The sequence below is a fragment of the Schistocerca nitens genome, chromosome 11 (genome assembly GCF_023898315.1).
Source record: "Schistocerca nitens isolate TAMUIC-IGC-003100 chromosome 11, iqSchNite1.1, whole genome shotgun sequence".
Taxonomy (NCBI): Eukaryota; Metazoa; Arthropoda; class Insecta; order Orthoptera; family Acrididae; genus Schistocerca; species Schistocerca nitens.
In genome coordinates, this window is record NC_064624.1 from 36,702,370 (window position 1) to 36,728,244 (window position 25,875).

The 25,875-nt window shown below is 41.1% G+C and overlaps 1 protein-coding gene across 4 annotated transcripts in view; it reads right to left on the bottom strand.

Moving 5' to 3' along the window:
- Window positions 1–24,569, bottom strand: part of LOC126213259 (neprilysin-2-like) — a 255,251-nt gene extending 230,682 nt beyond the window's left edge. For 3 of the 4 annotated variants that reach the window (XM_049940914.1, XM_049940915.1, XM_049940913.1), the window contains exon 1: window positions 24,186–24,568. In XM_049940914.1, coding sequence (XP_049796871.1) covers window positions 24,186–24,217 — 32 coding nt within the window. In that variant the 5' untranslated portion in view covers window positions 24,218–24,568. Of the gene's footprint in view, window positions 1–24,185 lie in introns of all 4 variants that reach the window. The other variant, XM_049940916.1, reaches the window with a different exon arrangement.
- Between the last annotated feature and the right edge of the window lie 1,306 nt (window positions 24,570–25,875).

A 25,875-nucleotide genomic window follows, 5' to 3' on the forward strand; every position in this document is an offset into this window, starting at 1 on the left:
GGAATCGCGCTGCGAAGTCGGAGTCAGCGAATTTTTCTTCACCCTGTATATTCGTCAGTTCAGAAGTTCCACATTAAACTTTCACACGCACGCACGTGTAGTGGCAGAGCGCGCGTTCGCTGCGCCTCGGCTCTGCCTTCACTCGTGTGGGAGGCCAGGGACGGCTTCCTGCGGCCGCGGCAGCCGGTGTTTTCGCCGCCTCTGCAGAGGTCAGCCGCTGACCTCTGACCCCGGACACGTTCAGCCGTGTGTCGTCATCCTCCATTCCCTCCTGTCTTTTTGCTTCACCGCGCCGTATCATCGGACACGCTGGAGTCGAGATTTTTTCGTCTAGACGACACACCCAAGCGTTGCGGCTCCACACGGTATATCCAGGAGAGCTACAATGAAACGCAAAAGAGACTGACAATGGTAGGCATGCGTATTCAAGTGTGTTAATTCCTAAGGGACCAAACTGCTGTGGTCGTCGGCCCCTAGACTTACACACTACTTAAACTAACTTATCCTAAGAACAACACAGACATCCATGCCCGAGGGAGAACTTGAACCTCCGGCGGTAGGGGCCGCGAAATCCGTGACATCTCTCCTCAAACCACGCGGCCCTGCGTATTCAAATACAAAGATATGTAAACAGGCAGAAAACGGCGTTGAAGTCGGCAACGCCTGTATAAGACAACAAGTGTCTGGCACAGTTGTTACATCGGTTACTGCTGTTACAATGGCAGGTTACCAAGATTTAAGTGAGTTTGAACGTCGTGTTACAGACGGCGCACGAGCGGTGGGACACAGCATGTCCGAGGTACCGATAAAGTGGGGATTTTCCCGTACGACCATTTCACGAGTGTACCGTGAATTTCAGGAATCCGGTAAATCATCAAATTTCCGACATCGCTGCGGCCGGAAGAAGATCCTGCGAGAACGGAACCAACGACGACTGAAGACTAAGAACATGTCAGAATTGCAACCTTTCCCCAAATTACCGGAGATTTCAGTGCTGGGCCTTGAACAAGTGTCAGCGTGCGAACCATTCAAAGAAAGCTCATCGATATGAGCTTTCGGAGCCGAAGGCCCACTCGTGTGCTCTTGATGACTGCACGACACAAAGTTTTACACCTCGCGTGGTCCCATCAACACCGACATTGGACTGTTGATGACTGGAAACGCATTGCTTGGTCGCACGAGTTTCGTTTCAAAGGCATATCGAGCGGATTGACGAGTACCGATATGGAGACAGCCTCACAAATCCATGGATCCTGTCTGTCGACAGGGGACTGTGCAAGCTGGTGGCGGCTCTGTGATGGTGTGAGGTGTGTGCAGTTAGAGTGATACGGGAGCCCTGACACGTCTAGATACGACTCTGACAGGTGACACGCACGTAAGCATCCTTTCTGATCACCTGCATCCATTCATGTCCATTGCGGATTCCGACGGACTTGGGCAATTCCAGCAGCACAATGGGACACCCCACACGTCGGGAATTGCTACAGAGTGGCTGCAGGGACACTCTTCTGAGTTTAAGCACTTCCACTGGCCACCGAAGTCCCCAGATATGAACATTATTGAGGATAACTGGGATGCGTTCCGACGAGCTGTTCAGAAGAGATCTGCACCCCTTCGTACTCTTACGGGTTTATGGACAGCCCTTCAGGATTCACGGTGTCAATTACCTCCAGCACTAGTCGAGTCCACGTCACGTCGTGTTGCAGCACTTCTCCGTGCTCGCGGGTGCCCTACACGATATTAGGCAGGTGTACCAGTTTCTTTGGCTCTGCAGTGTTTTTAGTCAGTGACATTTTCCACAGACCATTTGAACTATTGTCTTATCGAAATGATGTGGAACGAGTCACTTGACAGGATATGTATATCAGTCTTAACATTAATGAAGACATCATTTTATTCCTAGCCATGCAACTACACTTGAAAACGACTTTTTTGAGTTGTCTGGGAGAAATGATTTTAAATTAGATTTTAAACTTGCTTCGTTATTTTTCAGATATTTTCTCTTATTGGGCAAATGATCAAAAATTTTTGTTGCTGCATATGAAACTCCTCTCTGAGCCACTGACAGTCTGAGAATCTTTAAACTGACGGAAATTGGAAGTATTAAATCACCTTTATCGAACACTGCCAAACTGATACTCCAGTATTTCCACGTATCTGGGCGTATGGGGAGGGAACAAGCACGTGAAAGCCCGAAAGTGAATGAGTGGTCGTATTGTGCGACCGTTGGTTTCTTTTTTGGGCAAAAAATCAGTTAATATACCTTAATATGCTGGAGCTGTGTGCGTTACCACAACTGGCTGACCACCAAGATACAGTCTGTTTTCAGCAAGATAATGCACCGCCTCATTGGGCTCAGACTGTGAGAGATGCGTTAGACGAGGTGTTTCCAGATCGCTGGGTTGGCAGTGGAGGTTCAGATGGTGATATTATGATGGATTATTTGTGACGAAATTCATATGTATTGTGACGGTCCACTTAAAATGCTTAGCTGCTTGAAGAGGCACCTACATGCCGTCCGTGAGTGAAAAATACACATTATTCTTACTGATCGCTTTTGTGCAGTCAATACTTTCTTTCTACGTGATGAGTTAGCCCAGAAAATTATCCCGTACGGCGTTTTAGATTGGAAATATGCAAACTATGCTAGGAGCTTGATACGTTTGTTTCGAAGAGCAGCAATTGCAATAGAAGGAAAAGTAGCTGAACTTAGTTGTTTGAGAAGCTCAGTAACATGGTTCTCCCAGTTCAGGTTTTTATGTACACCCAAAAGTTGGCTTCTGTTCATGTGCTGCATAGATTCTTTGTAGTACTCTATTTGCTGTAGAGAACTGGCTGTAGTGCGATTTTTTTCAAAATTTAGGGAGAGCACATTTCCATAAAAGTTGATGTTAGTCAAACTGCCTTTAAGAGAGCTTCGACAAGTTGGATGTTCGTTCTGCGTTATTGCAGGAACACTCGGCAGGAATGTAGACACTATACATCCTTGCTGGCAGCGGTGGTCGCATCAATGTACGGCCGCAAGAAGACCGGGCTCCAGTAGGCCACGTGGCACTGCTGAGAGGGAAGGCCATCGTATCCGGCGCCTGGCCCTGGCACATCGCACTGCACCTGCAGCAGCAGTCTGAGCAGCAGTCGGCACCACACTGACAAATCGATGTGTTACAAATCGGGGTCGACACCTGTTGTGTTTTCTGATGAAAGCTGGCACTGCCTCGTAGTCAGTGGTGCCCGAGTTGGCTAGAAGGAGGCCAGCTGAGATCCTACAACCAACCTGTCTGCGTGCTAGACACAGTCGGCCCACACCTGGAGTTAACCTGTGAGCCTGCACTGTTAATCACTTAAATATGTTCCGCACAAAAATATATTCCCGAAATTTCATCACTCTACATTAATCATTTTTTGGTGTTGCGATATTTTTTTCTGTAAGTCTCATAAAGACTTGTTTTTTTTTTTTGCTAGAAGGTCCCTAGGAAAGTGCGGCGCATGCTAAAGTAGATTGTTTACAAGAAGCCATTGCGACCAGTTCTAGAGCACTGTTCCTGTGACTTCCCCAAATTTCGTTCTGTAGAACACTGGTGTTCGGCGAAAAGCGAATACTTTCAGTACCAAAAAACTATTAGTAGTACGGCGGTTTTTTCGACATTTTGACGAAAATAATTTTTTTTTAATTTTATTATGATTTCTCTGTTACTAGTTATCATTTAAAATTGAAGTAACCACTTACTAGTACAACTTTTTCTAATTTTTTTCCAAAAGACTAACCTTCTAAATAAACAGCGTCTTCCATCAAAGTACGGAGGTTCTTAAAGTGTTTTGACCTAAACTACACAGGGCGGCCGGGGTGGCCGAGCGGTTCTAGGGGCTACAGTCTGGAACCGCGCGACCGCTACGGTCGCAGGTTCGAATCCTGCCTCGGGCATGGATGTGTGTGATGTCCTTACGTCAGTTAGGTTTAAGTAGTTCTAAGTTCTAGGGGCTGGTGACTTCAGAAGTTAAGCCCCATAGTGCTCAGAGCCATTTGAACCAATAACAACACAGAACTGTCATTCTCCTGGCTCAACTGAAGTTCATTTTCATTCATTCTACTAAATAAATCTGCGGGCAGAACGCAGAGAAGGACAGTCGAACATAGAACAACTCTCATGGTTCTGCGCCTCTCTGTCTAAAAACGGAAATCTTAAAAGTATCGCTTTGTTGTCCGTTTCTCTTTTTGTCTGGCTGTTAAGAACCCTTTTTCTCAGGAACAAGTACAAGTACCAAGTTCAGATTAATGTCACAGGTTAAGGTGTACGGTCTGTTGGCAGTCTAAAAATTGAAAGCTACTAAGTTAATACAATCAAAAGATACGGCCATTTACATCACATACAATGACGAGCCAAAACGTTACGACCCGCTGCTTAACAGCTTGTTTTTCCGCCTTTGGAACGAAATACTCGTACATCACTGATTCTGCGTACCAGGGATTCGAAAGTTTGTTGATAAGTTTGTCGAGGTGTGTGGCATCAGATATCTACGCACAGGTCATATCATTCGCGTAAATAACGGGCCGCTGATTTGCGTGTGCGGTGATGGCGCCAGGTCACCACCAAGATGTCTTCCATACGATTTACATCAGGCGAGATATCAACAGGAGTTCACCATAATGCTCCTCAAACCACTGTACGACGGTTGTAGCTCCGAGACATGGACAGTCTGCTGAAAGATGACATCGCCGTCACGAAAACATCAAGCTTGAAGGGATGCAGTGGTTCGCAGCTGTCAGCGTGTCTTCGATTACTACGCAAGCGGAGGAGAACGTGTCCCACAGCATAACACTGCTCCCACCAGCCTGAGTCCGTGGCGCGATGCACGTTTCGAGCCGCCATTCACCTCGATGACGGCGCTTGTGGAGACGACCATCGACTTCGTGTAGCAGAAATGTGATTCACCCGAAGAGCCGACACGTGTGCATTGATCGACAGTCGAATGCTGTTTGTCCCGTGCCCACTGCAACCTTAACTGACGATGCCGTTGGGCCACATGTGAACACATAGGGGTGGCCTCCTGCAGAGCTCCGTGTTCGACACTGTACTATGAACGGTGTGCTCCCAAGCACTTGTGCGTGCACCAGCCGCAGATCACCAACTGTTCTACTTTACAGAGCAGGCAAGCCTCCGAACCCCCACGTTCTGTACAGAGTCGTGGATGTCCAACCATTTAGCGCCTGATGGCGGTTTCACTGTCCTTCTACCTCTGTCCCAAGATGCTCACGACAGTAGCACGTGTACATTCGACCAGCTTCGCGTTTTCCAGATACTAGTTAAGAGGCCCTGCGTAATAATACTCTGCCCTTTGTCAAAGGCGCTTATCTTAATAGATTTCCTAATTTGCTACCCGTATCTTCGTTACGGCGACGCCCCGCCCGTGTCCGCTCCCCTAACATACTTTTGTTAGCGCGCCACGTGACCGCGTTGTCGGTCATCCAGCGTCACAGTGGGCAGTGGTCACGATGTTTTGGCCCATCAGAGTATTTTGGTACTCGAAAACTCAATCATCAAAACCTGTAGGGTACTGCCCGTTGACCTATAATCATGAACTGAAGAAGATGTAATATAGATAAATTTTGTACTGGGATACGTTTTCGCTGGAGGCCACGGTTTTCGAGCTACTGAACGAAAACTTACAAATTTGACATTCAAACGTACCTCCATCCCCACTCTCGTCCCTCACCAGTCGGAATTTCTAGTGTGTTGTTCGTAGCACTGCCTCCAATCAATGTAGAAAAATTTATACCACACGAAGTATTCTCGACATTGCATGGGGGCTTAATTAAATGTAATGAAAATAATTTTAATTTTTCGTAGCTGTTTGTCCGATTACGAAGTCTCGTAACGGTTGGCCCTGACTAGTATTATTACGCTATCTGACTGCATAGAACAACAACAAAGAATGAAATGGAAATTTTCATTAACACAATTAATTAATTAAGTCCCCAGCAACTATAAAAACCTACGAAACCAAAGCACAAGTATAACTGTTCTGTGTGTGGTAGTATGACTCAACGTACGCATCTGGCACGATTCTTCTTTAACAACACAAGAAATTTTAAATATCATTTATACTGAATTAATTAAAGAAAATAAAAATACCATAATTACTCAAGAAAACCAGAATTACACTCTAATACAAGAACACAAGCCAGATGCTTTGTTGACTGAACCTGTAATGACGCATTATTTAAAATATGGAAATAATGAAAAATAAATCAAGTTTCGTTACCTTCATATATTGACCAAAATCACTCTATACAATATATCTCCACACCGACTCGCTATTACCACATCTCAACAAGAACTTTTCAGTATCACATCTCAGCAAGCACTCCCTACTAGCACATCTGAACACGAACTGACTACTACGAGTCCTCGACAAGCACTGACTTCTAGCACATCTAAACACGAACTGACTACTACGACATCTCAATAATCACTGCCCGTGGAGGCGGCTGAACAATGCTCTCTAGCGATCTCTGGCGCTGTGGCTCAGTGTAGCCACCTTTCATATGCCCTTCCCCCACGGCTAGAATTTGATGGTATTTTTGCCAGCATTGGTGGTGAAAATACCACCAAATTCGTCAAAAAAATACAGACAAAAATAAAGATAATATTAATACGTAAATATCATATAACTAGATAAAATTTTGGCTTTGCACTGACCTTTCAATAACCTATTATATAGAATACAGTAAGCAATACAAATTCTTTCATACATGTGACTTTACATAACAGTTTACACAAGTATTATGTGGTTAAACAGTTCAATCAATAGCGTCAGCAATGACGAATATGTGCAGGTAAGAGTCTCATAACTTTTCACAAACAGTAATACACAAAAAATCAGTTTATACAAATATTCACATAAACGCTTTCCATAGCTCAAGAATAAGCAGTTGACAGTTCCAGCAGTAGCACCCAGCAATGGTCAACAGGTGCAAAAACCAACAAGTGACATTTTTTTCAGTAGAAACAGTCCATCAGTGGCACCCAGTAATGTTGAATAGGTGCAGACACCAACAAGTAACACCATTTCAGTATAAGCAGTTCCATTAGTGGCACCAGCAATGTTGAGCAGGTGCACACAGCAACAGGTGACATCTTTTCAGTAGAAGCAGTCCATCAGTGGCACCCAGCAATGTTGAGCAGGTGCCGACATCAACAGGTGACATCTTTTCAGTAGAAGCAGTCCATCAGTGGCACCCAGCAATGTTGAGCAGGTGCAGACACCAACAAGTAACACCATTTCAGTATAAGCAGTTCCATTAGTGGCACCAGCAATGTTGAGCAGGTGCACACAGCAACAAGTGACATCATTTCGGTAGAAGCAGTCCATCAGTGGCACCCAGCAATGTTGAGCAGGTGCAGACACCAACAAGTAACACCATTTCAGTATAAGCAGTTCCATTAGTGGCACCAGCAATGTTGAGCAGGTGCACACAGCAACAAGTCACATTTCTCAGCAGAAGCAGTTCCATAAAATTCACTAGCACTGATCACACTGTTCATCAGCAGAAATTAAACATGTCCTTGTGGCACCAATCATGTAGAAAAAGTGCAAGTAACAGTCCATACTATTCACCATAACTACTGAGACAGTTCAGTCATGAATGCACATACAATTTCTTTAACAAATTATAATCAATGCTCTTACACTAAACATACAAATCATAATAAACACACAAATGATATCAGATAATTGTCCTATTAACTATTACAATACACAAATACCAGTAAACCTATAATATTTATGAGTGTCAGTGCAAGCCACAACAAACAAGTAAAATAATATTTATGGAGATAGGTTGGGATCACTTCTCTGGGATTATAAAAGGAAAACAGACAAAACACACTCACTCATCTTTCATCCACATTTAGTGCTCCTGTGTAGTTGAATAGTGTTAACTGTGTAAATGCAATTCTGTCAAAATTTTATGTTCATCATGTGTATCAAGTAGTAGTGGTAGCAATGTATAACAGTCAATAATAGTTAAGTCAGCGTCATAGTCATCATGTCAAGACCAATGTTTGCCAAGCCAGATCAAAATGTACGGTTGCTGAACAACTGTCAGTGTACCAAGATATGCAAATTCTTCCTCTCTCAAAAAAAGTATATACTGCTTAGTGATTTGACAAAGTGTGTGTGTAGACAATCTTCCTTCTACTAGAGTGTTCTAGTCTGCCATCTTCATCCTCCATGTTCCATATGGACCAACAAAAAAAAATATGCTCCTCACTTACTTTACCTCTTATCCACCAAAACTCCAATAATCATCAGCATAATCTCAATACTTCGCTAATACCTCTTCAATACGTCGATACATATAAACCTTATCATCAATATCATTTACCTTACCTCTTGTCCACGAAAACTCCAATAATCATCACTTAATGTTAATACTTCAATAATACCTCTTCACTACGTCGATATATATAAACCTCAGCACCAATATCATTTTACTTCCATAACAACTCTTTCCTCCAGTCAGTCTCCTCGAACAAGTACAGACAAAATTCTAGTGCAAACTTCAATTCATCATCTCATACAATCCGAAGACACAATGTCAACACACAGCCTCTCGTGTAATCCATCTGATCCAACTGCTACTCATTATAAATTATAAGATACATTTTGGTTCCTTGTCCATCATTAAATAAAAGAAATGCATACATGAGCTCTAACAGACTTAGTTCGAATAACTCTCAGTAATTAAGTACGATTACGGAGTGTGAATGATCATAATATTTCACAGTGTGTACACCACTTCAAGAATCATAGCAGAAGCAAACATGTGGAGTATTTTTTGTGTCAAGTGTCACTTCCTATTTCAATTGCTCACGAAAAATGCAGTGTAATAACTGTCAATGGTCTAAACCTAGTTTTGGTATGTCATGTCGTTAGCTTCCTTCCTATTAGCATAAATTTATACAGCTTCCATAAAACCTCAGCTCATGTGACTTCTCTGACTTTCTTGTACTAATGTCGTTCGTCGAATTATAGCAGTTCATTTTCTTATCTTAAAAATATAAGGCACTGAGCGTAAGCAAAACATGCAATAGCGAGTAAATATACCAGTAGAGAACAGAATGTCAACAAATGGATGCAGCACAATCCCTACAACGAGGCTCTGCCAAGCGAACAATCTATAATTAATACCACAGTGTAACCTAAACTCTATGTTCGTACACTGTACATCAGCATTGCTATATTCTAAATTGAAGAGTAGTTATGACAACAAAACAGAAATGTGTAAATATGCAATCCATACAAAAGGCAGCAAACATATATCTTACGTAATAAACAAGTCATTAGCATCATATCAGCATAAGCAAATAAATGTTCGTATGTAATCTTAATAAGTAAACATGAAGGCGCAAGCAGATAAATCACAAAGTATAACCTACATACATAACAGCACAACTAATCAGGTGACAATTATAATTTAAATAAATAAGCACAGCAGGCACATAATAAAAAAAATGTGACATCAGTAAAAAAGCAGTGCAGCCAAGCGATGCATAATATATACAAATAACAAGCCTGTTCATTAATCAATCATTGTCAAAATCAGTTAATGTGCGCAAGCACGTCGCTTCACAAGTAAATTCATAGAACATGAAATTAGCACAAAGTATGAGTCACGTAATCGCAAGAAGCAAAAAGTACGTACCTAAGTGGAAATATGTTACCTGAAAAATAAACTCAATTAATAATTACCCTTTTTAATTTATTACTTTTTTTTTCGAAATTCCATTCTTCCTGAAATTTTCTCCATAGTAAGTCGTCTTAACGTCGGACATGCACAGAATTTACCTGAAGGTCTTAAATATTTTACACAACCGTATCCTGAAAAATACTGAACGTTAATAACATAATTTTTGAAGTCCTTATAGCTTTATACAGAATTTAATCCGAGAAATTAGACTGTGTATTTGTTTACGGCTGTCAGTGCATTCACACTGGGCGCTCGATCAGCTGTAGGCGCGTGACGTAAGAAGTGATTGCGGTCAACGACTGCCTTGTGCGGCGCGCCGACTTGACTGTTGCTTTGAGTCTGTGCCGCCGCCGGAACGCGGCGCGGTATCCTTGTACTCTCTGCATGTTTACATGTAGCTGTTAGTTTCTCTAAAGTATGTCATTCCACAAAATTTTTTCAAAAGTATATCATTCCACAAAAATTTTGGAAACTACGAACCTCACGTTTTGTGGTAGGAACAGCATAATTACGAACAGCGTCTAATTTTTTTGGATCAGAAAGAATACCTTCTGTAGAAATAATGTGACCGAGAAATTTCACCTGAGAACGACCAAATTCAGATTTTTCCAAGTTCACTGTCATGCCAACTCGTGCAAAAATACGTAATAATGAATCCAAAATTTTGTTGTGCTCACTCCAAGAACGTTTAGCAAAAAGAATATCGTCAACATATGAAGTAATATTGTCACGAAGATAAACAGGTAAAATTTCGTTTAAATTACGAATGAATGCTGCAGACAACATAGTAAGTCCAAACGGTAATTTCCGAAGTCACTTTTGGGTAAAACAGTCAAATCCGGTTATTCTTTACCTACTGTCTAGATAGATGGATAGTAGAAGAGTTGTTTTTATAGATGCAAAGAATAGTGAAAGAGTAGGCAGCGGTGCAGAAAACTAAAAGGGAAATAGCACCACTACAGCTCGGGGCCCTGTGATCGCTACGGCACATATTCACTTAGTATAGTGAATCCCCTGAGGACTTTAATAGCTGCACATAAATTTCCAGTTTGTGACTTTGTGGCACATCTGGCGGAAGTGCGTACGTAAATTGATCTAACCATGAACATGGATGTACGTCATTCTTAGAATTACGGAAGATCTTAAATTTCCGAACAGTCAAAAAGTGTTTATAGTCAAAGTTTCCGCCTCGCGGCGACAAAGACCTACCGCGTCTGTTCCAGTCCGAATGTCGATTATTGTCAAGTTCGCGCGCCTGGCGCTCTCTTGTTGCATCCCGTAAATGAAACAAATTACTTTCTTCAAACCCCCCTGGTATCTGTGATTCTAAATTTCTTTTGCTGTCTTTTCCTACGATTTCGCCTTCAATTTGTTTGACTTGCTTTCGTAATGCCTCAACTTCCCTTTTAACGCGTTCATTAAATTTTCCCTGATTTTCAACATGCTTATTTATGTTCTGGTACTCTTCGGTTTCTGCAAATGGTAATGGAGCTGTATCATCTGCATCTCTGTCCCCATGTAAACTAAGATTTGTCAATTTATCTGAAATCTCCTCAACTCTTTCCGATAAGTCACCTATTTTTTCTTTCTGTTTATTTACGTCTTCCGTAAGTGTCGCGACTCGGGTTTCAGTATTGACACATTTGATAGTTAACTGTTCATATTGGTGTGTTAGGTTATTTAATCTGTCATTTGGTACGGATTCCTCGATTCTCTCAAATATTTCTTCCTTATCGTGTGCACGTTGTAAATTTAACTCTGAAAATTTTTGTACTATCACGCGATCTCTTTCCTCCTGTTCTCTATCCTGTTCCCTTTGTCTAATCTCTACTGCAATTAATCTATTATTGTGAGAATTCAAAATTGGTTGTACTTCTTCTCTGATTTCTTTCTTTAACTCATCTTTCATATTTTTGAAACATGTCCCTATTCGTGAGTCTAACCGTGTTTCCAAAGTTCCCATCTCTGTTTTTAATTCAGATCCAAACCGTGTTTCCATTGTTCCCATATCAGTTTTTAATTCAGATCGTAAAGTTCCCATCTCTGATTTAATTGTTCCTATCTGTGAGTCTAGTGAGTCGAACCGTGATCCCAAATTTAATATTGCACTCATCAACTGCTCCGTGTTAAGTGTTTCAAAATTCTTTTCGCCCCTAACATTTCCCGCAAAACCAGTTTCCTTCGTCATAGCTGTAAAGCTATCTGTGTTCGATACTATTTCAGAATCTTCTATCGTTAATCTCGTATTCTGTGAATTTCCTGATTGAGAAAAATTTTGAAATGGTTCCGGACTATTTTCCCGACTTATTAAATTGTTTTCCACTTCATTATTCATGATACTGTTTTCCTCTGTTGGCGAGTTCGCCATGTTAACAATTTCGTCATTCTCACTATCCATCATTTTCGCCTTTTTCATTGATCGCGTAATCATTTACAAAACATACAAAACTCGTCACTGTACGGAAATTATACACAATGACTCTTTATCTCCAACAATACCATTCACTCGAAATGTTTCCCTCAAACACGATTAACGAACAATTGAAATAATTGCACTAAATCGTCAAACGCGTGTACAAGACAACAATTCAAATTCAGAGAAAAAAAAAATACCATTAGAAGAATGACAATTACCAAATCTACACATGCAAAATAGACTACAATTACTAAACTACAAATTACTACAACAATACTACTGTCTACTATTTTCACAATCAGAAGAATTCCAAGGGACGATCCGAAGCAGTGGTCGCCACGTGCATGGGGGCTTAATTAAAATAGAATGCAAATAATTTTAATTTTTGCTTTAGTAGCTGTATGTCCGATTACGCAATGTCTCGTAAACGGTTGGCCCTGACTAGTATTATTACGCTATCTGACTGCATAGAACAACAACAAAGAATGAAATGGAAATTTTCATTAACACAATTAATTAATTAAGTCCCCAGCAACTATAAAAACCTACGAAACCAAAGCACAAGTATAACTGTTCTGTGTGTGGTAGTATGACTCAACGTACGCATCTGGCACGATTCTTCTTTAACAACACAAGAAATTTTAAATATCATTTATACTGAATTAATTAAAGAAAATAAAAATACCATAATTACTCAAGAAAACCAGAATTACACTCTAATACAAGAACACAAGCCAGATGCTTTGTTGACTGAACCTGTAATGACGCATTATTTAAAACATGGAAATAATGAAAAATAAATCAAGTTTCGTTACCTTCATATATTGACCAAAATCACTCTATACAATATATCTCCACACCGACTCGCTATTACCACATCTCAACAAGAACTTTTCAGTATCACATCTCAGCAAGCACTCCCTACTAGCACATCTGAACACGAACTGACTACTACGAGTCCTCGACAAGCACTGACTTCTAGCACATCTAAACACGAACTGACTACTACGACATCTCAATAATCACTGCCCGTGGAGGCGGCGGAACAATGCTCTCTAGCGATCTCTGGCGCTGTGGCTCAGTGTAGCCACCTTTCAACATTCGATCTATTTTGGTCTCTGTTGATTGGATTATTACTCCACCTGCATAGTCGAAGACGTAGTGAACATTATTAATCCAAGCGTACCCGTGAGAGTTATGAAATTATACGTCTTTTCTAAATGTTACGATAAACTAATTACATTGACAACTCGACCCAAATATAAGCATTAAAAGTACAGTAATTTCGCAGTCAGAAAGCCTGACGAGTATAATAGTGTAGTTATTTATTTGATGATGTTAAAATTCACAAGGGCCCGCCGCGGTGGCCGAGCGGTTCTAGGCGCTTCACTCCGGAACCCCGCTGCTGCTACGGTCGCAGGCTCAAATCCTGCCTCGGGCATGGATGTGTGTGATGTCCTTAGGTTAGTTAGGTTTAAGTAGTTCTAAGTTCTAGTGGACTGATGACCTCAGACGTTAAATCCCATAGTGCTCAGAGCCATTTGAACCATCTGAAAGTTCACAAATTTTTTTAATACAATTTATACAATCTGTAAGTTCTCGGCTAAGCCGATGGCGTATTAAGACCAGTCACTAAATGCCAAAGAAATCGAACGTGGGATATAATTTATGCAGTCACAAATATTTGTACAGTTCTCGGAAGGAGTGTCATTAACAGCATACTAGAAATCCTGACGGACTGAATGTTGGAGTGGGGGTGACTTTGAAAGTGAATTTTGTACGTTTTTCTTCAATATTTCGAGAACTACGGCCTCTAGCGAGAAAGCATACCGGCAGAAAATTTAACCGACACTGTTCCTTTTGAATGATAAATTCCAATGCGCTTATGTTACCATTTGGAAGATCATTTGAAACCTCTTTCTAATATAATTCAATTCGCCCATATGTGTGATTAAACAAAGCTAGAAATTAAATCTTCACTCATGTTGCAGTCTGCTGATGGATTCAGCCACAAAGCAAAATGTAAATGTCGTTTGACTAGGGCCTCCGACGCCACTTCGGCAACTTGCGCGTCGAAACCACATAGTAGCATTGCTTTTTAACCTCTTAAAGCGTACTGTAACAGGGATGTACCTTCTTATCAGCTTCTCGTATTATTTTGTATTCCAGCGAGGCTTCCATAAAGATTGACAAGGTTTAGATGCGTGAAAGTCATTTTTTTGCTTGTAAGTCTCTATGACTCCGATCTAATGCTTGCCTGTATTTAGGGCCTGTTGTAGAAGGTGAAGTAGTGTTTTTAACCACTTTGGAACCCTCAACATTTCTAGTTTCTCGGCACTTGATTTGACTGGAATACTTTAATTCTACAGCACCAAAATATTTTGTCAGTAGGTGTGTCTTACGTCTTTTACTGCATTCCCTTAACTCTACGAACGACTTTGATGGCTACCAATTCGATTCCTAGAACACGTGCTGTTATTGGTACTTTGCAGCCACTTACGGTTATTTTTTAAGAAAGTACTCTCAGGCTTATGTGACGCAAGCCATCGTTTCTTTAATTCTGACTTTTTATATAACACAGTTTGTGTTTAAAACCTTTCTTTCCTTCCTCAGGGAAGGTAGGATCTCATACTACATAATTTTTCATGAAGTCCAATCTTTTTACAAACTCTTTATCAGAACATCTCTCTTTTCCTGTCATAATTTTTACTTCCGAAGGGCCTAGAATAAAAACCAATACGATTTCAGAACTCATTCTGGAGACGACTTTTCTGTAGGTGACTACATGTATACTCTGCAAATCACATTTTAGTGCCTGGCACTACTTTCTCCATTATTCCAGCGTCGAGCAGCGAGCGGAAAAAACAAACACCGTGTGAACTCTGATTTCCTTTATTTTATAACGATGATCGTGTCTCCCTATGTCGGTCGGTGCCAACAAAATAATTTCGCATTCGGAGGACAAAGTTGGTGATTGAAATTTCGTGAGAAGATCCCGCCATAACGAGAAGCGCCTCTGTTTTAATGATATACACCCCAAATCCTGTATCACATCAGTGCCACTCTCTCTCCTATTTCTCGATAATACAAAACGTGGGCCCCTTCTTTGAACTTTCTCTATGTATTCCGTTAATCCTGTCTGGTAAGGATTCCACACCTCGCAGCGCTACTCCAAAAGAAAACGAACAGTCGAAGTTCAGACAGTCCCTTTACTAGATCTGTTGCATCTTCAATCGCATAAAATCAAACTGCGGTATTCAGCGGCTATTTTTAAAAAAACTTGCACCAGAGAAATGACTTTTCTATCACTCTATATTAACAAATATGCAGGAAAAAAGCTGATCTATTACAAAAAAAAAAGATTACCATAAAAGTAGTAAATAGTATGAATGAAAATAATTATAAATGACAATACATATCTAAATGTTCGAAATCCATATGCTTTTCACCGCATTTCCAGTAAAAATACACTTTAGCACACTCAGAAACGCAGAGTGATTTCAAGGCAGTAGAGGAGCTTCAGACGTACTGCAAGCGCGACGTAAGTACAGACTGGCTGTACCGCGTATCAGTACAGAATGAGCGAGCAACACACCGCCTCAGCAGTGCCGCTTCTATCAGACAACAGCAGGAAGTCACGCATTCTGGGAATTACTCACATTTCAAAAGTGGACTTCTGACCAGCTTTTAGGGCAAAATACCCCCTCGTGCGTCGGTGCCATACGGGACCAAGCAGTTCCAACTTTGCCCAGCGCCATCGTCAGCTGGTGTTCAAGTCGCCACTAGAACCGATTACGACTAAAAAATGCATTGTTTTTCTTCGAAAAATTGTCTCTAAAAGTCAGGTGCTTCTTACACTATAAATTATTACAGCGTTTGGTTTAAAATTCCCGGCAGTCTTCAAACTAGCCATATATTCGACGCCGCGGGAAACGTATCTCTACCTGTAAAACTGGATCAACTGCCAGCAGCAGTACACACCCTGCGACGAACACGAGTTGCCGGCATTCACCAGCTTGTTAACTCTGTCTGCCTCCCGCCCCGCCGTCACAAACGCAGAACACACTGTCTAGCTCTAGCCTATGATGCGTCACTGCAGGCTACGCTGACAGTGAACTTGAACTGAAAGTGCTTTGTGTTCTCGGTAACAGTACAATATTTTTATTAGTAGCTAGTTTCGCTCATGGCAGGAAATAAACGGTATTCTTATGATGTGGGCTGTAAACTTAAAGAGTAACAGCGTATGCAGGAGAACATGGAAAAACAGCAGCTGAGCGGCATTTCGGCCCTCCACCATCCACCAACAGAAAAAAATATTCGCGATTGGCTATCTAGTAAGGAAGAACAGGAAAAAAATGAGGAAGACTAAATGTGCAAATAGAGAACTGAATGCAAAATGGCCAAAACTAGAAGAGGACATATTGAAATAGACTCAAGGACACAGTCAAAATGGCACTGTAATTAATACGAAAATCATTCAAATACACGCTCGTAAGCTAGCGCTATAGTGGAACTTAACTGACTTTAAGGGTGGAGTAACACAGGTTTATGAAGCGCCATGAACTTCGCTTGCGAGCCAAAACCAAACAATCTCAAACAACGCCACAAGAGTATGAAGAGAGAATATTATCTTTCCATGTCTTTTTTATTCCACATCGAAATAAAACCCGTGTGGAACTAAGCCGAGTAGCAAATATGGGTGAAACGCCTGTGACATTTGATGTGCCGAGTAACAGAACTGTTGCCATGAAAGGAGCTAAAACTGTAACCATAAAAACAAGTGGTCATTTAAAAAATGCACTGCACTGTTGTCCTTTCACGCTGTGCTGACGGTACTAAAATTAGTCCAATGATCATTCTCTAGCGCAAAAAAATGCCAAAACCTTCTGAAATGCGGCCAGGTATTGTTGCTCACGTACATGACAAGGACTGGATGGACAAGGCTGCTATGAAATTATGGATTAACAGAGTGTGCAAGAAAGGTGCTTTATTGAAGAAGAGTTCTCTTTTTGTGCTAGATCAGTTTAGTAGTCATTTGAAACAATATGTGAAAGAGAAATTGAAACAGTGAGATACAGAGCTTGCTGTTATTCTGGGAGAACTTACTTCGCAATTGCAGCCTCTTGCTGTCTCGATAAAAAGTTTACATGAAAGAGGAATGGAACAGATGGATGATGGATGAAATCCAACTGAATTCACGCCAAATCGAGCTTTAAAACGTCCTACAATCAAACAAGCGCGTCAGTGGATAAAACAGTCATGGTCTAGAGCAGGGGTCTCCAAACTTTTTAGTCCGCGGGCCACATTGACTCCTCCACGAGTCCTAGTGGGATTAAAGCACCCTAGCACTCCACGATTACCGTAATGTAAGACTAAAGGAAAGATGAAATCGCAAAAATCTAAGGTTGTGGGAATAGCTAGCACTGAAACTACGATTTTTATTTAATTATATAATTTGAAATTAGAAACCTTCTTTATCTGGCCATACTTTGTAATCATATTGTTCGGTGCCTCTTTTACATTGGTTAAGTACTCTGTCTTTTCAAAGGAGATTTTCAGTCCTGCTTTTTCTGCTGTTTCATTCAGAATAGTGATCTGTTTGACTGCTTCTTCCAAACTTCCTGCCAGAATCGCTAAGTCATCAGCAAAAGCGAGGCAATCTACTTCTAATCCATCCTTTATTCTTCCTAATCTGATTTTTTGTATTCCTTCTTCAGTCGTTTTCTTCCTCCACTCTCTAATAACTTTTTCTAACACACAGTTGAATAGGGTAGGTGACAACCCATCTCCTTGTCTTAATCCTGTTCTGATTTTGAATGGTCTGGATACCTCACCACGGAACTTTACTTTTGCATAGGTATCCGTAAGTGTTTCTTTGACGATTGCGACTGTTTTCTTGTCTGCTCCAAACTCCCTAAGGATGTTAACCAAGGTTGTTCTGTCAACGGAGTCTTGCGCCTTCTTGAAGTCAACAAACGTGATAAAGATGTCTTTTCCTCTTAATCGTCTATATTTAATAATTAACTTCAAGTTTAAAATTTGCTCCACACAAGATCTTCCCTTCCTAAAGCCTGCTTGGTATTCACCAATTTCTTGATCAAGTTGTTTCTCCAATCTGTTTTGTAGGGCCTTAGATAGAATTTTATACGTTGCATCTGAATGTTTAGCAATGAACACTAACAAGGAAATGGAAGCTATAGAAAAAAAAGGAGCGAAAAATCATTAGAAGAGTACTTGGGCCGAGGTTTGAGAATGGGACTTGGAATCTTAGAAGTAATAGAGAAGTGTATGACAAAATTGAGAAAGTGGGAGATACTATGAGGAAGAGAAGAGTAAGCTTTTACGCCCATTTGAAAAGAATGAATGATGAAAGGCTGACAAAGAAAATATTCATGTTTTTTGACAAGAACCCCAGAACCCAAATTACCTGGTTCAAAGAAGTCAAAGCAGACTTAGAGGAGATGGGTATAGGAGAAGATGATATAACCAACAGAGACTTAATGAGAGACAAAATTCAACATTTTGAAGGATTTGAAGTGAAGAAGAGAAGAACTGGAGGAACAGTGTGGACAGAAGACCGAAGGGAGCAGCACAGAGAGAGGATGAAGACATAATGGCAGAAGAGAAAAGAGGAGGAGCGCAATAGGAGAAATGTACATTGAAAAATAGTTGTTTTACGCGGTCCCTAGAAGGCCAAATCCGGAATTAAAAAAAATAATTTTTATTGGTGAACGTACCTGACCGAAATTCTGGCGTATTTTATTCTGGCGAACTTCACCTACAAAAAAGTATGTCACTGCACATTCTTCACGAAAGCGTCCTGCAAAGTTAACGAAATCTCAAAATCATTGTTAGCAACACTATTACTGCAAGACGTAACAGAGGTATTCAACGCATTGTTATCTCAAGCGGCGCAACAGTAAGTTTAGTTTTGTAGTCTTGTAGCGAGTATCAGAGGCAGAGCATATATTTGATGGTTCTGTTGCGTGATTGTTTCTATGTTGCGAGTGTCTGACGAGTTTTTTAGTGTTTTATGTGCTGTACTAGTAGGTGAGACGACGAAGTGTGGGGCAATTGAAAGTTTGAAATCGAAGAGACAAGGAAAATCTGAAAATCGAAGTACGTATAGCACGACTTGAGTATTTTTCCACTGTATTTTTTAGTGGAACTACAGTGTAATTGTGAGTATTTATTTTAGTAATTAAAGTACGTTAAAAATAAATTAATTGCATTTTGTTTAGGCAGACTACTACTTTTTCACTATCGCACGGAGAATGCTCTGTCTGTTTATTGTGGATAGCCACAAGTTTAACCATGACCTTCCGCTTTGTAAAGGTAGAGCTCCGACAATGTCGCGGTGTATTGGTCGCGATAGGCCTCGAAACTCAATTGTTGGCAGTACAGGTACCACCTCAAATATTTGGCAGGCCGGATACCGGGGGTGTCCGGCCAGCTAACGAGGGCCGGTTTGCCAGGCCTCGTGGGCCGTAGTTTGGAGACCCCTGGTCTAGAGTGCGAGAAGACATTATTGTTAAATATTTCATGAAGTGCGGCTCTCGATGGCAGTGAGGGACCATCTTATACAGGGTGATTCAACGAAGACATGCAAATATTTTAATATGTTATTCTACAAGTAAATCTAAAGAAAAAAAGTTCGTACAAACATAGGTCTGCAAATGTTTCGTTACGGATTTACGGCTAATAAAACATTTTGCCAGCAGTTTAGCAACTTCGCTCTTATGAATCCATCACAAAACTTTACGAGATTAAAGCAAAGCACAATTTCCATTTATTTTGTTGTTATTGATAAGGTGAATCTAATAAAAAGTGTCCCATACGTGTATCTGCAGTAGTTTTCCAGAGCATCCAGAGATTATTTACTTTCCATTAACTATGTAGAAGCGTTTATGTCATTGTTGGCGAACGCTAGTCAGTTGTTTCAGTCGTTTCATAACCTTGAAACGAGTTAGTTTGCTGCATTGTTCAGTAAAAGAATATAATAACAACAGTGTGTTTCAGTGAAACCACACAGTAACTGTTGTAATTTGTATATTATTTATGAAATAAGGATGGCTTTCAAATTTACGACAGAGGAATACGTCGATATGATGTATATTTATGGCAAATGCGATGGTAATGCTACGGCTGTAGTTTGGAGATTACCCAACTCGGAAGATTCGGAATGCACGAACCATTAGTGCATTAGTGGAGTATTTCGAACGCGAGACAGGTGCTCTACCTAGCGTCCATAATCACTACGAGCACTCGATACGTGAAGACGATGATGAGAATATTGTGGATACTATTCAACGTAACCCGAGTACCAGTAGACGATGTATCTCTCAACGATTAGGCATTTCACAATCTAAGGTATGGCCTTACGACTTATCTTAGAAGCTATATTAAGGAAAGGCAAACCTACGTTTCTAGCATTTGTAGACTTAGAGAAAGCTTTTAACAATGTTGACTGGAATACTATCTTTCAAATTCTGAAGGTGGCAGGGCTAAAATACAGGGAGCGAAAGGCTCTTTACAATTTGTACAGAAACCAGATGGCAGTTATAAGAGTCGAGGGGCATGAAAGGGAAGCAGTGGTGGGGAAGGGAGTGAGACAGGGCTGTAGCCTCTCCCCGATGTTATTCAATCTGTATATTGAGCAAGCAGTAAAGGAAACAAAAGAAAAATTCGGAGTAGGAATCAAAATCCATGGAGAAGAAAAAAAACTTTGAGGTTTGCCGATGACATTGTAATTCTGTTAGAGACAGCAAAGGACTTGGAAGAGCAGTTGAACGGAATGGACAGTGTCTTGAAGGGAGGATATAAGATGAACATCAACAAAAGCAAAACGAGGATAATGGAATGTAGTCGAATTAAGTCAGGTGATGCTGAGGGAATTAGATTAGGAAATGAGACACTTAAAGTAGTAAAGGAGTTTTGCTATTTGGGGAGAAAAATAACTGATGATGGTCGAAGTAGAGAGGATATAAAATGTAGACTGGCAATGGCAAGGAAATCGTTTCTGAAGAAGAGAAATTTGTTAACATCGAATATAGATTTAAGTGTCAGGAAGTCGTTTCTGAAAGTATTTGTATGGAGCGTAGCCATGTATATAAGAGAAACATGGACGATTAATAGTTTAGACAAGAAGAGAATAGAAGCTTTCGAAATGTGGTGCTACAGAAGAGAAGGGATCGGTTGGTAGGACATATTCTGAGGCATCAAGGGATCACCAATTTAGTATTGGAGGGCAGCGTGGAGGGTAAAAATCGTAGAGGGAGACCAAGAGATGAATACACTAAACAGATTCAGAAGGATGTAGGTTGCAGTAGGTACTGGAAGATGAAGAAGCTTGCACAGGATAGAGTAGCATGGAGAGCTGCATCAAACCAGTCTCAGGACTGAAGACCACAACAACAACAAGGTATGGCGTACAGTGAGGTACAATAATCTGTATCCTTACCATATACAAAAAGTGTATCATTTAAATCCGGGAGATCCTGCCGTTTGCTTGGAGTTGTGCAACTGGTTAAATACTAATCAGCAGTTACACGCATACGTTTTATTTACTGATGAGGCACAGTTTACTCGAGACTGTATAAAAAAATTTACATAACGAGCACGTATGGTCTGAAGCAAACCCACATGCAACAGCGCAACGCGATTTCCGGCAGCGATTTAGCATAAGTGTGTGGTGTGCTATAATCAACACACACTTTATTGAACCATTCATTTTCCGAGGAAAGGCGAGACGTATTTACAGTTCCTTCAAGAATAAATGCCCCACTTGCTCGAAGATGTTCCACTTGCTACGCGATTGCAAATGTATTTTCAACACGACGGCGCAGCTCCACACTTCACCGTTCCTATACATTTAAATGAGCATTTCCCCCAGAAATGGATTGGTCGTGGTGCATAATGTCTATGGCCACCCAGATCGCTCGATTTGACACCAGTGAATTTTTGTGTATGGGGATGGATGAAAGACATAGTTTATGAGAACAGAGTCAGTACACGTGAGGCATTATTTGCTCGAATTATGAATGCAGTTGACGAAATTAAGAACAACCTCGTGAAACAGAAACGAGCAACAAAATCTGTTCATACACGTGCAGCTAAATGCATTGAACTCGGTGGAGACATTTTTGAATATTTATTGTGGGTGTATTGTGAATTTGTATGTACACTGTACAATTTCCTTGACACTGAGCTTTGTTTTTTCCAGTTTAACATGAATTCACGTGTGTTATGGCATTAATAAAAGCAGATTATCTGACACATTCACACAGTTTCAGTTAATGTTATTTCCATCATTTTTCCAAAATTAAATTCTCTGCAACTTCTGTCGAAAAGTTTGTGCAATTATCTGGAATTTAAAAATACAAATTGGGGCAAGTAGTTAATAAATTAAAAATTTTACGAAATTACTCTTTTGCTTCTCTGGATGTTCTGGAAAACTACTGCAGATACACGTCTGGGACATGTTTCATTAGATTCACCAGATCAATAACAACAAAATAAATGGAAATCATGCTTTACTTTGACCTTGTAAAGTTTTGCAATGGCTTCATATTAGCGAAGTTGCTAAATTTCAGGCAAAATCCTTTTTCGCTGTAACTCCGTAACTAAACATTTGCGAACCTATGTTTATATGAACCCTTTTCTTTAGTTTTACTTATAGAACAACATATTAAAATATTTGCATATCTTCGTGAATCACCCAGTATATGAAGAGGCCAACGATGACGATGAGCCGGCCGGTGTGGCCGTGCGGTTCTAGGCGCTTCAGTTTGGAACCGCGTGACCGCTACGGTCGCAGGTTCGAATCCTGCCTCGGGCATGGATGTGTGCGATGTCCTTAGGTTAGTTAGGTTTAAGTAGTTCTAAGTTCTAGGGGACTGATGACCTCAGAAGTTAAGTCCCATAGTGCTCAGAGCCATTTGAACCATTTGATGACGATGAAGAGGAAGAAGAAGAAAGTTCATATGACAATTTTCAAGGATCTTAAATGTGAGTTCGGCTTTATAAGAACATTTTTTAGACTGGCTTTGCAATCTAATAATAAAAATGGTTAAAAATGTTACTGAAAAAAATTGCCTAAAACTTAAGATGCGCCTTATTGACCGTAAACGCAACGGGCTTGCCTCAGTGGTAGCACCGTTTCCAGTCAGATCACCGAAGTTAAGCGCTGTCTGGCTTTTTCTAGTCTATGTAGCTCACTCAGTGTCACGTACATTTCAAAGTATTGTGCTGTATGCCTATATAGCCAAGGTACATTGCGCTATAGGGAAAAAATTACAGATAAAATTTTGCAAATCTGTCTAAGCTGTCAGGCCAATTGGTAAATTATGAGTGGCACCTGTATTTTAACCCTTTCAGGTTACAATTGTGTAGATTAAATTTTACTTTCCCTTGACCTCAACAGAAACGTTTTTTCTCAATGGAAATATCACGTACACATTTGTACATCATGCACAAGTGCCGCCACTTGTCCTGTATCGCTATAAAAGCATCAACAAGTGCACGTGCTGCCAGAATACACCGAAGCTGTTTTTAATTTTATTCCACTGTGTAAATGAAGGATATTATTGTTCTTTTGCATGGGAATAATTGAATGATTAATTTATGTATTGCAACACTTAACTAGTTCAAAATTAATTAATTTTGTCCACATAATGAAGCTGGTTGTACAAAGTATATTATGATAAAGGATACATATATTTCTAAACAGCTTGCTTCTATAATGATTAAAAAATTGCGTATGAGCATTAGAAAATAAATAAAAAATATCCTGCCTGGTGAAAAAAATTCAGGTCCGAAAGGTAGAAATAGAAACAGACACAAGTGTTTAAGGCATTATTATACGGTTGGAGGCTGTTGAATATAATGTAGGGCCAGCAGTATATAGAAACCAAATAGCGGATTCATGGCACTTAAGTTTCACACTAAGAAATATAGTAAAATAACAGGTAAAAATAACAGGAGAGGAGATAAGTCACTACAAAAAAAGAGGGTACTCACTTTACAACGGTCTGCGTCGTGTTGTTGGACATCGTGGGCGGAGAAAACTAAATAAAGATCGATGCTCTACTCATAACTCTGGCCAGTTAATAATTCCGCAACATGTGCCACTTTCCACGTTGTGTCACAGTTTGTCGGCGTAGAATTTATTTTCGACGCGGACGGAACAGGATTGTCGGGTCAGAAGGTCGGACCGTCAGTTAATAGAACGCGCGAAGCAACAACGAACGATTCGTACTCTCGCCCTCAAAGCTCTTCGATACGGCTGTCAGAGACGTGTGTGCGCGACGCGGCAGCAAAGATGATGCCAATCACTGCAGCCACCTGTTGCTTCCGACGGCGACTGCCGGGCACTGAGATGGGAAGGCGCAGACCGGCAGTGTTCGTAACGGGAGGCGACGGCCAATGGCGTTGTGCCGAGAGCGGGCCGTCAAATGGGGGAATCGACGTAGCGGCGAAGGAAGGGGCAGGGGGAGGCGAAGTGCCGCCAGTTTATCTCCTCCCCGGCTATATCTGCGGTATTTCATTGGCGTGTTCTGGGTTAAAGATAATTAATCCTTACTGGAGGGATTTGTAATATTAGTTTCCCGTAGATGGTTATTTTCCTAATATTAAGCACATCATACGTTTCTATACACATCTGCACTGAGGTAGTGAAAGTCATGGGATACCTAGTAATATCGTGGCGGACCTCCTTTTTGCCAGCATATTATAGGAACTCCACCTGGCATGGACTCAACCAGTCGTTGTAAATGCTCTGCTGATATTGAACCGTGCTGCCTCTATAGGCGTCCATAATTTCGAAAGTGTTGCTGGTACCGAATTTTGTGCACGAACGTCCTTTCAGTTATTCCCCATAATTGTTCGATGGGGTTCACGTCCAGTGATCTGGATGGCCCAATCATTAGCTCAAACTGTCCAGAATGTTCTTCAAACCGAATTCGAACAACTGTGGCCTGATGACATGGCGCATTGTCATCCACGAAACTCTTATCACTGTGTGGAAACATGAAGGCCATGAATGGCTGCAAATGGTCTCCAAGTAGCCAGATGTAACTGTTTCCCGTCAGTGATCGGTTCAGTTGGACCAGAGGACACAGCCTGTTCCACATAAACACAGCTCACCCCAACATGGAGCCATCGCCAGCTCGCACAGTTCCTTGTTGACAACTTGGGTCCACAGCTTCGAGGGGCCTGCGGCACACTCGCATCCTACAATCAGCCGTTACCAACTTAAATCAGGACTCATCTGACGAGGCCACAATTTCGTAGTCGTCTGGGGTCCAACCAATATGGTCACAAGCCCAGGAGAGCCACTGCAAGGGATGTCGTGTTGCTAGCAAAGGCACTCGTGTCGGTCTTCTGCTGCTGTAGCCCAACATCGCCACATTTCGCCGCACTGTCCTAATGGATAAGTTCGTCGTATGTCCCACATTGATATCTGCAGTTATTTCGTGCGGCGTTGCTTGTCTGTTAGCACTGACAAGTCTACGCAAACGCTGCTGCCCTCAGTCGTTAAGTGAAGGTCGTTCGCCACTGCACTGTCCGTGGTGAGAGGTAATGCCTGAAATGAGGTACTGTCGGTACACTCTTGGCACTGTGGATCTCGGAATACTGAATTCCCTGACGACTTCCGAAATGTAATGTCCCTTGCATTTAGCTCCAATTACCATTTCGCGTTCAAAGTCTG